Below are 13,938 nucleotides of genomic sequence, written 5' to 3'. Positions count from 1 at the left end.
AAAAAATAAAACCGACGGGAAGCCGGCCGGACGGACGGCGGCGCGCGCGGGGAAATCGACCCAGCTTGGCGTAGGTCCTCTCTCTTCCACAAAAGTGGGGTACCCCTTGGGGCCCAAACCTATTTGAGAGATTCCTCAAAATAAATCATCTCCCATCACCTCTTCTATCCTATGTGGAACACTTTCATCCATACACTTCTCATTCAATTTTATGGGATTTGGATGCCAAAATCCCAACAATGGCTTCCGAGTCTGTGGGCACCTATTGCCCCAACAAAATACAAAATTAATTTAGGTGGGCAAAGCAACAGCAAGCGCCTTGTTGCTGTGTTGGCCTGTCATTATTTGCATCGAAAAGGTTAGGGAAATCCCTATAAAAGAAAGAAAAAAGTTGGGTCCTTTCGCCAGACACGGTCCAAAGTTAGGGTTCCATGTTTCACACGTTATTCATTGTTCAGGACAAGAGAAACCGTGCGAATATTTCCAGTGAACCCCATAAATAAAATAAAATAAAATCCACAAAAAGAAAAAAGAAAAATCTAAAGGTGAGTGGCCTCAGGTTGTTCTAATCTTCAAGCTGGCTTGAGTTTCTAAGTTCAACCTCCTTAGGTTATCTCGTAATCAGAAGACCTTTGATTCTTATGTCATGTTGATGAATGAATATGTCATCCCAAGTTAAATTTAGCTGGGGATGATGTGCTTCACAATTCTGTTTTGTTTGTACTATCTTGTTGTAGAATGATGTCGAAAGATTGACGTTAGGAATTCTATGACAGATATGTGAAGTCGGTATATAAAGTTGGGGCCGGCAATCCTTGTCCTGTCATCGTAATTATATGGATATTCATGCTGTTTCGTGTCATGTGTTAGTCTAAATATGCCAATATTATGTGTTTGTTTTGGTAAGGTACAATATTATGTGTTAGTCTTGCTATAAACGTGATTAACGGAGAAACCCACATATCCATGAATCAGCACATGCAAGAATATATATTGAGTGTCTTTGACATCAAAAACTTATTAACTTTTCATTATTATCGACAAGTGACAAATTTAGTCGATGAGAGCATAATACGATGAACAGAAGTCATCAATGAACGAAACAATCGACAACTTGATAAGAATAGACCACTTGCTAATGAAGTCATCAACAACACGCAACATGAAAGTTATTGACTACGGCCTTCATCGAGACTTAAGAAATTGATTGACAAAGTCATCGACAGCGGTAATCAACATAAAAACATAATTGCTGAGTGGTTATATCTATAGCCTCTAACTTAGAATTTTTATAACTTTGTGTAGATAATCATTGTTGGATAATAGGAGATCGTTGATAGTGTAACTTCTTGTAACTGCAAATAGGACTAGAAAGTTATTTGTTCATTCAAATTCACTGACCGCTTGTAATGGCCGATCATAAGTTATAAACAACGATATTGTACTCATTGTTAAGCACCCCAATAAAGGGAAAATTCCAAATAATAGTATGAAAGGAGGTCATTTTCTCAAAAAAGGGTTCAAAGTGGGCAATTAAGGATTTTACTCCAAATATCAACAGGTGGCTACCATGAGGAGATTTTTGAAGAACAGCAAAATGATATGGCTAATTATAACGCAAGTCATATACTGGATGTGATCAAACCAATAGTCATTGATGTTGTGGATGATGATCTATCGAGGCCATGATCATCCTGTCAACCACCACCATTCCATGTTGATCCAATGGTAACAAGGTACGTTTCTAGTTCCTCTGTTTTTAATAATACCAATAATATAGGTCAGACTGATTAACCCTCCGTAAGAATATTGCAAACGCCAGAATCTTCTAATCGAGGCCAAAAGAATGGAGATAATGTTGGTCAAAACAATCAAATACGTAATAACAATTTGGCAAACCAAATTAATCAAGAGGTTAGTCGAATGCTAGATATGGAAAACTTGAAACTTGTGGTTACTTTCTCATCACATGACCCAAATATTCCTATTAAGCCTAACAGATAATCCGGCAATATCGGCATCACCCCCTAGAGAGTAAGATGGCCAACCAAATAATTCAACCCAACTTGGTTTCTTGAAGAAGTTCGACAACAATTGGGATTAAGTAAGTGTGTTTTTAGATCTGTTTACATGAAACTACATCCAATTGATAATTAGCCTTTTTCCAAAAGGCTTCAAAATCCCCGACTTTGCCATTTTTACCGGCAAAGATCCCTACATTGGTCAATTTATAGCCCGGTGTGAGAAAGCAAAGACAAATAAGTTTTTAAGACTTAGGTTATTTCCTTTGTTTTTGTCGACAATTGCTTTCACTTGGTACACTAACTTGCCACCCAATTCTATTGGTAACTCAGCTAAGATGGAAAGACAATTCCATTCTCAATTTCGTAGAACGATACCTGTGGTGATGATTGCTTTATAGCTAAACTCTATCAATACAATGAGTTGATCGATCAATTTGTTGCTCTATTTAAGAAGGCCAGAAATATAAGTCTTACTTCATTTTCGGCAAAAGAGTTCACAAATTTGGCTTTCAAAGGAGTAAAATTCACTATAAGAGAAAGATTCGAGGGCTAAGACTTTGCCGACTTATTCTAATTGGTGGCAAGATTGTCTAAGCTTGAGCGACTACTTAAAGAAAGAGATAAAGTGCCACATGAAGACTTTAGACAAAGTGTAGCTTTAATGTAAAGATATGAGTCGGAGGATGAATCTGACCAATATCAAAATATGAATATAGTTGTGGCAAAAATGGTGCTTGACAAGAGTTAAATCTGTCTGACCAAAAAAAAAAAGACAAGGGTTATATCTGTCCATCCTTAAAGCCTGTTAGAATAAAAGAAACAACAGTGACCAAGGCTAAAGACCTTCAAGTTTACTCATTCGATATTAATAAATCGGACGAAATCTTTGATTTGCTTTTGAAAAATGACCCAATTTAATTAAGTAGAAGACCAAGTAATGAAGACTTAGTAAATAAAATATATTGCAAGTGGCACCATTCATAGAGCCGTTGCCCAATCAAATATATTATTTTTAGTAAAACAATTTAGGAGGCAATTCAGCAAGAAAAAATCAAATTTGTTGAATGATTGATGAATCATGATTATTTAAAAGAATTGAATGATTTATGAAACATTTGATATGTTGACATAAACGAATGATTAAGTTTTGGTTGCTACTGATAATTGACAAACTTAGTCAATATTGGTGAAAACAAAAGTCATCAAAGAACAGAACGGTCAACATTTTGAAGAAAATTGACAACTTGCCAATGAAGTCATCAACAACACACGACAAGAAAGTTATGGATGAGAGCCTTCATCGAAACTTGAAAAGTTGATTAACAAAGTCATCCACAACAAGTAATCAACACAAAAATATAACTGATAGATGTTTATATCTATGGTCGCTAAGGACTTTTATAATTTCATGTGGAATAATAGGATATTCCAGATAGTGTAACTTCTTGAAACCTCGAGATTAGGAAGCTATTTGTTCATACAAACTCAATAGCTACTTGTAACCATTGATCGTGGGCTAGAAATACCGGCATTGCACTCTTTGCAAAGCACTCCAAATCAATCATAGAACTCAAATGTTCGTCTACACATTTATCTCTTATCTTTACTTTCCTGCAATTTACATCTTCGGCTCCGTACTTTAAATTCCTCGTCATTTACTTGTTTGTCCAAAATCAACAAAGGACCCTTCATAACATTTGTCGATTCATATCAATCTATTCATATTCTAAAGGGTATCCGAAAGCCTTTTCGCTCTTTCAACGAAATAAACGCCGTCCTCAAAAGCCCGAAAAAATCCACCCGTCAACTCACCAAAACAGGGTCGACGACAATTGGAGCTCGTCCATCGTGCGCTTGGAATTGCCACTTTTTTCCCTATTCAAAGCAATAACTTAATATCTTGTTACCTAACAGGGTGTGGATGGACCTCTCAATGCCTAAGCAAATACAAACTTTATAATAAAAGAAAGAGATAGAAAGAGAATAATGTGCAAAAAGTGATGGCGTTAGCTTCCAATTCCTGGACCTTTCCTTTTCCTCCCCATTAATCCACCGTTTGCTTTGTTTGAACCGTCCCCAAGACATTCAGTTTTCTTTTCCTCTCCTTCTTTATTATATGCTTAGCTTGTCTTCTTGCTTCCCCCACCATTATTGGTCTTGATCACTTCTAGGTCGCATTTTCAGATTCCCTGAACTCTCTCTCTCATCTTCATCATTGCAGAGATCGAAATGGAGACGATATAATAGCTGGTGAATTACATATTTTATTCATATCGTCCCGCATACACACCCCTTCCCTTTCCTTTCCATTCCTTTTCTCTTCTTCTGATCATCATCGACATTCATCACATTCTTTGTTCCTGACGACATTTGAGGAGAGGGAGGGAGAGAAAGAGAGATGGTGCCGCCTTGGCTGGAGTCCCTGTTGTCGACCTCCTTCTTCTCTAATTGCCCATCTCACCGGGGCACGCCGCGGAGCGAATGCAACATGTACTGCCTCGACTGCGAGTCCGGCGCCTTCTGCTACTACTGCCGGTCATCGCGCCACAAGGACCATCACGTTATCCAAGTGAGTATAACGTTCGCAATGTTCGGTCTTTCTGGTTCTAAAATTGTATGCACGCGTGCCACCGGATCGATGTGAGTATTGAGAATGGGGTTTGGTTTGGTTTTGGGGAGCAGATAAGGAGGTCGTCGTACCACGACGTGGTCAGGGTCGCCGAGATTGACACGGTGCTGGACATAAGCGGAGTCCAGACGTACGTGATAAACAGCGCGAGGGTCCTCTTCCTCAACGAGCGGCCTCAGCCTCGGAGCTCCACCGGCAAAGGCGTCTCTCATCTGTGCGAAATCTGCTCGCGGAGTCTGCTCGACCCTTTGCGCTTCTGCTCTCTCGGTTGTAAGGTCAGTGATCTTTACACATGCCCATCCATTCAAATGTGACTATGTCTTCCGATCACAGATTCATCCTAGTTCTTGACGATCTCGCCACTAGCACGATAATCCGTTTCTACCTCTATGCATCTGCATTTTCGACGAATCATCTCATCGGACAACAGGGTTCACACAAAGGTTTCTCTCGGCGAATTCAACCTAATCATATCTCCGGTTCACGAGAACCACACTCTTTCTTCTCTTCCTTTATTCTTCCCCACATTTGTCATTAGTTCTCATGACATTATTAGTGTTATTAATCAAAGAAGTGAGTTGGATAATAATGACGACACCACTTCGTTAGATTTTGCCCATCTGTGAACGTTTCTTTATCCAGCTCTAGAGATTTTCTTATATATATATATATATATATATATATATATATATATATATATATATATATATATATATCAAGCGAGCTCGATTATATTGATTAAAAATGTGGTTCAATTATTCATTAAATTGAATAAAAAAACCCATTGTTTATGTCGCACAAAACCCACATTAAATTAAATTCTAATTGTGTGTGTGTGTGTGAAACGAATGACTTAGCTTGAAGGGATAAAGAGGAATGGGGATGCAAGCTTTGTCTTGAGCGCGAAGAATGACGAAGAAACCGCGGAAAGGAAGGAAGGAATGGCAAGGAGATTGCCCTGTAAAGCAGACGAAGGATCGCGTGAAGGCAGGCAAATCCACTCTCATCATCAGCCGCCACCATACAACGACGACGTCTCCCCGCCCACGCCGCCGCCCCCATCGACCGCCCCCTCCAATTCCCGGCGGAGGAAAGGGATCCCGCGCCGGGCGCCCTTCGGGTACTAACGAGATATACGCAAAAGAGAAAGCTACGGACCGATTCTTAAAACTAATCTTCGTAATTTAACAGCTCATTCGGGAGAGGCCACCACATGGGGTGGGAGGGAGGGAAGAGGTTAGTGTCCTAATCAAGCGATTACTTGCGTGCTTAGGGTTGCTTTTGGAGGGGGGGCCAAATCGAAAGCGTGAGGTGTAAAATTGTACATTGTGTACACATGAAGTTGTTCAATACGAAATGGAAGCGACAGGACCAGATTGGTTTGAGCTGTGGTCTAATTTTTTTTTATACGTGGTGATTGTTGGTGATGCGAAAGAGGAGATGGATTAAGGGGTGTTTGAATCGCAGTGGCTTTAGCTTCCAAAGCCAGATTTGGGGGCTCAATTCGCTGCTTTTGTTTAATGGTTTTTCCTCGTCCTAATCATGGGGGGGGGGGGGGCTTGCCTAGTGTGCTTTTATTGATTCTCTTTCTCTTTCCCCGACCTTTTCATCTTATGCTCTTCTTCCTTCTTTTTTTTATGTCGATCGATTGCTTGTGGTCCGTCGACTTCCCCTTGTTTTGAGTGCTTTCGGAGTTGGCAAAAGGGCAATGCGTTGGTCCGGTCTGGCTGTGTCGGGTGCGTTGGTACAGAGAACGTAATGCTGCTCGTTTCTGTGCTTCCTCTTTTCATGTTTGCCCTCTTCGGGGCCGTTTCGATTCATCCTTCCGGTGTGATTTCGCCGGATTGGGTGTTGCGGGAGAGAGCATGGCGCGATCGATGCGCGCCATGTGCCCCCAATGCATCAGATTCTAATTAGTCGCATCAAATGCCCCGTGTACGAGCTGCGTGATTCGAGAATTATTTTTTTTTGGGTTTGGCTCATCTCTTTTTATGTACATGTGCGTGCGGTGCTTGCGCGGATCGAACTACGGACCTGGGATTTTCTGACCCCACCTCCCTAATTCCTTTACCGGCAGGGCCGCATGCCTGTTGGCCGTGATTCGAGAATTTCGATGTCACTATATACCACCATATGCGATACACTCCGGGGACCTCTAGGTGGGCCGGATCTAATTTCGTACATTTACCTTAAAAAAGAAAGAAAGAAAGAAAGAAAGAAAGGGACTCCGACCGAATTCTGTGGGACTGAGAAGGCCCAAAAAGCCCTTCGATTCACCCGAACACGATTTTTTCTGGACATGTGTTTAGAAATTCATAGCGTAGCACGAATTATGATATTCTAGAACGAATTATTAATTCAAGAGAACCCCGGAATAAAGTATTTGCAATCTACCTTCTACCCATCATCATAGCCACCTAAGTCGGGCACATGATTACATCGGATTTTCTCTTGCCTAATGAAATCTTAGATTAGCTTCAAAGCACCTAAAATAATGAACCTCTTTCTTTTGACAAAATAGAAAATTAAAAAGTCCTTTTTTTTTCTCAATGCAGATTAGTAGTCAGAATCTAGCCGGGAGGTACGTGGATAGGTTGATCGAAGAGGCTGGAATAAAACATGTCGTTTGGTTTGGGGGTTGGACCAACTTTAGCTTGAACAAGATTAGGTTTGGTCGCATCAAGAAAAAATTCGTCGGAAATTCGTTTTCGACGACGGCGGCCGATTTTCAATTAGGACCCTTTCCTTGCAACAACAGTGTACAATGATTGCTAAATTTTAATTTATTATTTATTGTTATTTTTTAAAATTTCCTTTTTTCTTTTTCTATTGTCTGTGTTTCTTTTGGGGCAGGAGCCTATCAAAGGCCCATCATAACATAGGCTGCCAACGTTGGTTTTTTTGAGCAAGGGGGCTGATGAAACTGTCGTGAAGCCCGAAGAGGCCCTCTGGTTTTGACATTTGTTCATCGGGTGGCCCCTGTTGTGTGTTCTCCTTCCCATTTTCGTCCCTTTTTCTCCCCTGTTTCATTCTCGTCCCCAAGATTGCCGTGAAAATTGTCCAAAACCTTTCGATTTTGTCAATTTAGTTCTAAACCTTTTGACGACTTACCAAAATAATCCTTTCGGCCAATCTTAGCCGGATATCGTTGACTTGAACGCTAGCTGTCCTGCATGACGTGGATAATTTTAGCAAATCTTTTTAGTTTTTTAAATTTTTCCTCTCCTTTTCTTTTTGTTTTCCTTTCTCTTTGTGGCGACCAGTCACAGGGGAGGGCCGTGCTCGCCGGCCACAAGCAAGGGATGCCCTCGCCAACTCTTGCAATGAAGGAAAAGAAAAGAAAGGAATTCAAAAAACTTCATAAAATTACAAAAATTGTCCATGTTTGCACTAGTCAAGACATGTAAGATAGCGAGCGTCCACGTCAATGATTTCCAGCTAAGAAATTTGCCAAAATGACACATTGGTAAATCATCAAAAGGTTTAAGACTAAATTAGCACAATTGAAAGGTTTAGGATTGACTGGCCATCGTATAATAAGTTTAGGACTTTTTGGACAAGTATACACCAAAGGTCACCATCGTCGCCACTTGGCCATTGCCGCTACCATCCGTCCTTGACCCGCCTCTGCCACTCGAACCACCGTGCCAACCTTCTCTCCATCTCCCATTGACTCCCTCTTCTTCTCCGTTGGTAGAAATCGGAGGTCAACCGTCAAACAACTTCGGAGGTCGCGATCTCCGGACATGGAGTGCGGAGAATTTTCATCCAATTGCCCCGATTTCAAATAAATGAATTAACTAGAAAGATGTATATTGCTAGGATTCATCCAAATTATACATTAATTGCATGTCGAGGAACAACGGAACTCATGAGCTCCCTGCAGAAATTATTGTCGGGAGCATCTGGTATGGATCAGCTGAGACTTGCCGTCGTGAAGACAAAACCTTTGAACATGCAATGCTGGGGATGTGGGCACCAAGTTCCGCCTCTCTGCTGGAATCCTATGCCTTTGCAAGTACATGCAAACAAAACAAGAGCCAATACATCGGATAATGATGGAGAAATACAATAAGCACCTGCCCCCCACAAAAACAGTTGGTGTCCTTGTTGGCCTTTGCAATGTCACATTTGCTTCGAAAGGTCCCCCATCATATAGATCATTCCAAAACCTAGCTAGGAGCACACACACTCTTGTAGGCGTCCCTAGGGGTGGTGAGCAAAAGGAACTGTCCGAATCGGGAACCGCCCGAACTGAGCCGTATTGACCGGTGCTAGGCAGTTCTCGGGGTCGCCGGTATAGTTCCCGATTCCATAAAATTCAAAACGGTGAATTTCGGTTCGGTTCCCGATTTCAGGGGTGGAACCGCCCACCCGGACCATCCGAACCGGACCGATTATTTTTTTCTTAATTCTTACAAATCTAAAAAAACCCTATTCGCTACTTCCATTCTGCCTCCTTGCCCAAAGAGATAGCTTCTCCGTTTCGTTGACTAGATAAATCTGTTCGCCCATGGTCATCGTTGGCATTGCTCATCCAAGTCGAGCCACCCCTTCCGTCCTCTCCATCTCGTTTGCGGCCATGGAGGAGCCGTCATCACCAGCTCCAAATCTGGAAGTTCGTAGACTCCACATTTGGACCAGCCGAGTCGCTGGCGTAGTCATTCGAGCTCATTCGTCCAAGCCGAGCCCTCTTCATTGTCGCTAGCGACCATGGAAGACCAGCCATCTAGAAGTTTGCAGGCCAGATCTGGAGGCACAACTTCAGAGTTGGACCAACGATTCGTCTAAACTGAGCCATGCCTCCATCGTCCAAGCTCGCCAAATATATGGACGAGCCGCCTCGCGAGCCACGGACAAGGCCAGATTTGGACGGGCAATGAGTAGGACGACCGCGAGTGATGTCGAAAGGAGTAACTCGATCAGCTTGGAAGCATGAGAGGTGTTCCGCCAATGGCGACAATGGGGAGAGCCACCGATTCCATTTACCCACCTAGGAACCTTACCTAACGGTCCGGTTACATGACCAAATGGTCTAATTCTCGGTTCTAGAGAAGGGGGAACCAATCTGATTCTCGGTTCTTGGGTGGAAATCGATCACCCCTAGGCATCCCTAAGATGGCTCCGGGAAATAGACTCGCAACACACATGAAAGCTGGCCGGACTCCACCTAGCCCACTATACAAAAAAAAAACAATGGTGTTTTTTTTTCAAGTTATTTAATCAATTGTATCATGTTAATTAGTATATGTATGAAATTGCAAGGTCCTTCTATGTTGATGATGATGAAATATTATGGTATGTAGATGTTGACGTAGTATTAAAAAAAAAGCAAGGCGGCACCTACTTTTATGATTTCATGCTTCCTTCCTCTTGAATTTGCTAGTATGAAACCCTTTAAACTTAATTTAAATATACATCATTACTAGCATGAGCAACTCATCATGCAATCGCGACCATAAAAGCTTCATTAGATTTTAAGTCCAAAATTATATTTATAATTTCTGGAGAAAATCCATAAATAGACCGGCTATATGGAAGATAGTTCGACGTTCTTGCCGATTTAAGTCGTGATATTCAAGAAGTTGGGTACACGGTCAATTCTTTGTCACTGTGTATCACTGTGCGTCACTGTGTATCCTTTGTATCTTTCACCAAAAACAACATTGCATTCTATCAACATGCGTTGGAATCATTGGAATATCATGCTATATAATTTGCACCAATACAATGAATAAGAAGCTGGCACAAGCTATACAAAACATTTCTTTCATAAGCTGCAAGCTGTGACGAACACAGACTCTCTCTCTCTATCTCTCCATCTCTCCCGATGTCTAAGGAGATTGATAACTCCGAGCAAGGCCCTCCAAAGGAAGTACAGCAACGACCCACAAGTGGTGACGACGAGAGCAATGAGAAGCTACCGAGGGATGACGGAGATCGGTGTGAAACGCCGACTTCCAGCGAGCACAAGATCCCTACGGTTCGAAGTTGCCCGCCCACGCCGCGTAAACAGGCCCAACCAGTGGTTCCTCGCAAGCGGAAATTGCACTTCTTTGAAACGGCGGGGCGTGATGAGGTAGAATTGTTCTTTCGATCAAATGATACGTCGACGTCGACTTCGTCTCGCTCTTCTAAAAGTAGATGTACCAGCATATGACGAAGAACACCCATCGTCTTGTCTAAGCTAGCTGTTTTATCAGACTTCTTGTTCTGCTGGAATTTAGATCTGTTATAGTACCTTCATCATATACTGTAATTATGCACCGGTATATATTATTTCATTTCATTCATTTGTGCAAGGACGATGAACTAATAAAAGGTTGATCTTTTATCGCCGTCAATATGGATCATAATTTATTTTCCTAATCTAATAAATGCCGTATTTTCTCGTCTTTCTTTGACCGCCTCATGTAAGTCACGGTATTCTGAGAGATCATAAGATAATTTTAGTTAACTGATACGAATGCATGTATACAAATAGAATATGATCGATGCCAGTCTTATGATGAGTCTGATGATGACTGATGATCGTCTCGCTCTTGATTGTTTATGTTGATATCGGAGACTTTTCAGGCATAGCGATGAGTCTGGCGATAACTGATGATCCATCCTCTTTGGGTTTGAAAAAGAAAGGGTGTTTTGGATGATGATATAAAAGTAAAAGGCGTACATCTTGATTCATGAAGCTGAAATTTACCATTCAGGTATCAGAGGCACCAGATCTAAGGAATAATGGATCAATTTGGGTCCTAACTAAAGCGATCATCTCCGATTTCTCCATATCCTCGAGTTTTCTCTAATGTCCAGAAACTTCTCCACCGAATTCTCATTTTTTTACGCATCGAGCACTTCGATAGTCGCCTGCTTGATCTCACTAGGTATGTTGAGATATAACGCATGATCAATGCTTGTTGGGTCAGGAATTCGATTTCCCATACCATCCTTTCATTCATTTATGGGTGTTCCTCCTTTAATGCGTCTCTTCAGTTTCAAACATTACGTCTCCATCATTCAGATGTATCGAATTCCCGCATTTCCGACTGTTGTCGTAGATTAACCCTCTAAACTTTTTAATCGCGCATGAAACTTAAACGGGATATATGTCCTAGGTCAACGTTGGCATTCCGATGAGGCTTTTTTTTTTTTCTAATGTTCCTTGTTTTGTGGGAAAATTATTAATGCCAACCCCTCTATCCATCAAACTTGGGGCTCAATCAAGTTTAGATTGCATGAATCAAAAGCACATGATGGGAGGAATTGCTGGTCTTGATGAAAGGGCTCTGGGCTCCTCCGGCCGAACCCTGTCCATATGATTGGACAGCAGATAACGCGCTCTCTCTAGTCAATTTTATATTGTTTAATATCTGGTTCCGCATTATGCGGCAACTGTAATCTGACACCTGGAGATGAGCAGGGAGTCATTTCTCTGCAGTAGCTCCTTTCGTCTGTCAATGAAGATCTCGGGCTAATGGAAAAACAAGAGACGATCAAGCCCCAAAACCCGACGCTTACAGACGCGGCGCGTGATGGAGGTCCGATGTTTTTTGCTGCGCCCCTTAGGAGAAATGGTCGCAAGGCAGCTAATTGACAGAAATCTAGACTGTGATCAGGTTGAATGTGCAGGGTTGCGACTCAAAATACTTAGGAAATGCTCCGAATGTTGATCCACACACCACAAACTATATAGGACCATTATGTAGACATGAGACAGAAGAGGAAAATGATGGCGATGATGGCATGGACTAAAATTCATAGTTCGACGTCGCATTCGGTGTACTGGAAGCTCTCCTTCGGTAGGAAGTGGGCCGCCACATCGCCGCAGAATATCCGGATCTTGCAGCGGTCCTGCTTCCAATGCAGGGCCTTGAACTTAACTCTCGCATCGATGATCACGTCGATCTTGATTTCCCCTGACCGGTTTTGTTCCACCCAGTCGCTCCACGTGGACCCTAGTAGCTCCACATTATGCGACGAGAGATTCACCTGGAAATTCGTGAAGCTGTCCCTGCCATTGATCAAGTGCGGTCCGTCTGCGGACGCGAGGGTTTTGTCGTAGCTCTTCACGGACACCTTCATGGTGTCGTAGGAGAACGAGACCCGGTGGTTGGAGTTATTGGCCGACATCTTGATATTGAAGTCGGCAGTGACGAGGCGGCTGTGGTTGCGGCTGAAGTTAGAGACCAGGGCGTCCTTGACGGCGAACTGGAGCTGCCTCGGGCGGACGGTGAGCCAGATGGTCGAAACCCCGAGCACGATGAGGAAGATTATGGCGAGCAGGATTGAAGATGCCCATGTCATCATGCTCGAGCGTGCATTCCAAGGGTCCCCAGTTGAAGTGCAAGGTTTGGCAAGTGCCATCGTCGACTGGTGTGGAAGGCTGGTGCTTCTCCCTCGTCTCAATCTTACCTCTAAGCGGAGTCGCAAATGGTTTTTTGGAGTTGAGACTGAAGTGAAGAGGGTGCTTTGCTTTCTTTGTAGTGTACTCGAAAAGTGAAAGAGAGGGTGGTTTTTGCCTTTAATCTTCTTTGGTGAAACTCAAGAAATGTGGAGGAACATATTCAGATTGCTTTGTTCTTTGCTTGGGATGCAGCAACTAAGATTCAGCTTCCAGGGGAAGTGTGTATATCATGATCGAGAGATACGATAAGTAAACAGTTTTAAGAACTTTAGTTTATTGGCTTTTATTTGCATAACTTATTAACGCATCAAGTATGTTACTTTATACGAAATTATTAATCTAAGTTCTAGAGTGACCCTTCAATTTTTTTCATATTAATTGCCAATTTGTCACCAACTATCGTTTGAGTTATTCACCATTGTTTCTTTGTTTTCGTTTATTTACCGAATTCCTAAAATTTACTAACTCTCTTTGGAGATTATTGACCTTAATCAGTGTGACTCGCCAATTTTTCTCCCATTTAATTACCACCTAATGTAAGGTTATAAATTAAGTCACTTAACGACATTTATTTGTTTCTTTTTTTTTAATTTGGCATCTCTTCTTATCATTTACAAACTCTTATTTGTTCTACTTAACGACACCTTAAATTTACCATTTTTTTTAGAATTTATCAACCTTATTTAGAGAAAGTTACCATTTTTTCCGATTATCAATTTAATTATTGGTTACCATCTCTCGTTTTAATTACTTACAGGTCTATTTCCTTTTAATTGCAGACTCGTCTTATCCTTTACCAATTTGATTAGCAGCTATCATTTAACTTTTTTTTAATAGTGTCCTAGAGTTACCAACTCTTCTATGAAATTACTAACTATAACATA

General features: G+C 41.8%; 2 protein-coding genes across 2 annotated transcripts; one reads left to right on the top strand and one right to left on the bottom strand.

The window, feature by feature from the left end:
• Positions 1-4,097: 4,097 nt before the first annotated feature.
• LOC115687492 (protein RGF1 INDUCIBLE TRANSCRIPTION FACTOR 1) lies at positions 4,098-6,254 on the top strand. Its single transcript, XM_030613088.2, has 3 exons — positions 4,098-4,593; positions 4,707-4,928; positions 5,511-6,254. Exons 1-3 carry the CDS (start codon positions 4,423-4,425, stop codon positions 5,778-5,780), a joined length of 663 nt encoding a protein of 220 aa, XP_030468948.1. The 5' UTR covers positions 4,098-4,422; the 3' UTR covers positions 5,781-6,254.
• Positions 6,255-12,405: 6,151 nt separating this feature from the next.
• Positions 12,406-13,014, bottom strand: LOC115687490 (uncharacterized). The gene has a single exon (XM_030613079.2). It carries the CDS (start codon positions 13,012-13,014, stop codon positions 12,406-12,408), a length of 609 nt encoding a protein of 202 aa, XP_030468939.1.
• Between the last annotated feature and the right edge of the window lie 924 nt (positions 13,015-13,938).

Source organism: Syzygium oleosum, unplaced genomic scaffold, assembly GCF_021117445.2.
Source record: "Syzygium oleosum isolate NSW1041296 unplaced genomic scaffold, Sole_v2.1 Sole_v2.03, whole genome shotgun sequence".
In the NCBI taxonomy this organism is placed as follows: Eukaryota; Viridiplantae; Streptophyta; class Magnoliopsida; order Myrtales; family Myrtaceae; genus Syzygium; species Syzygium oleosum.
Note: the sequence above shows the minus strand (reverse complement) of the source record. Positions and strands in the feature narration are given on the sequence as shown.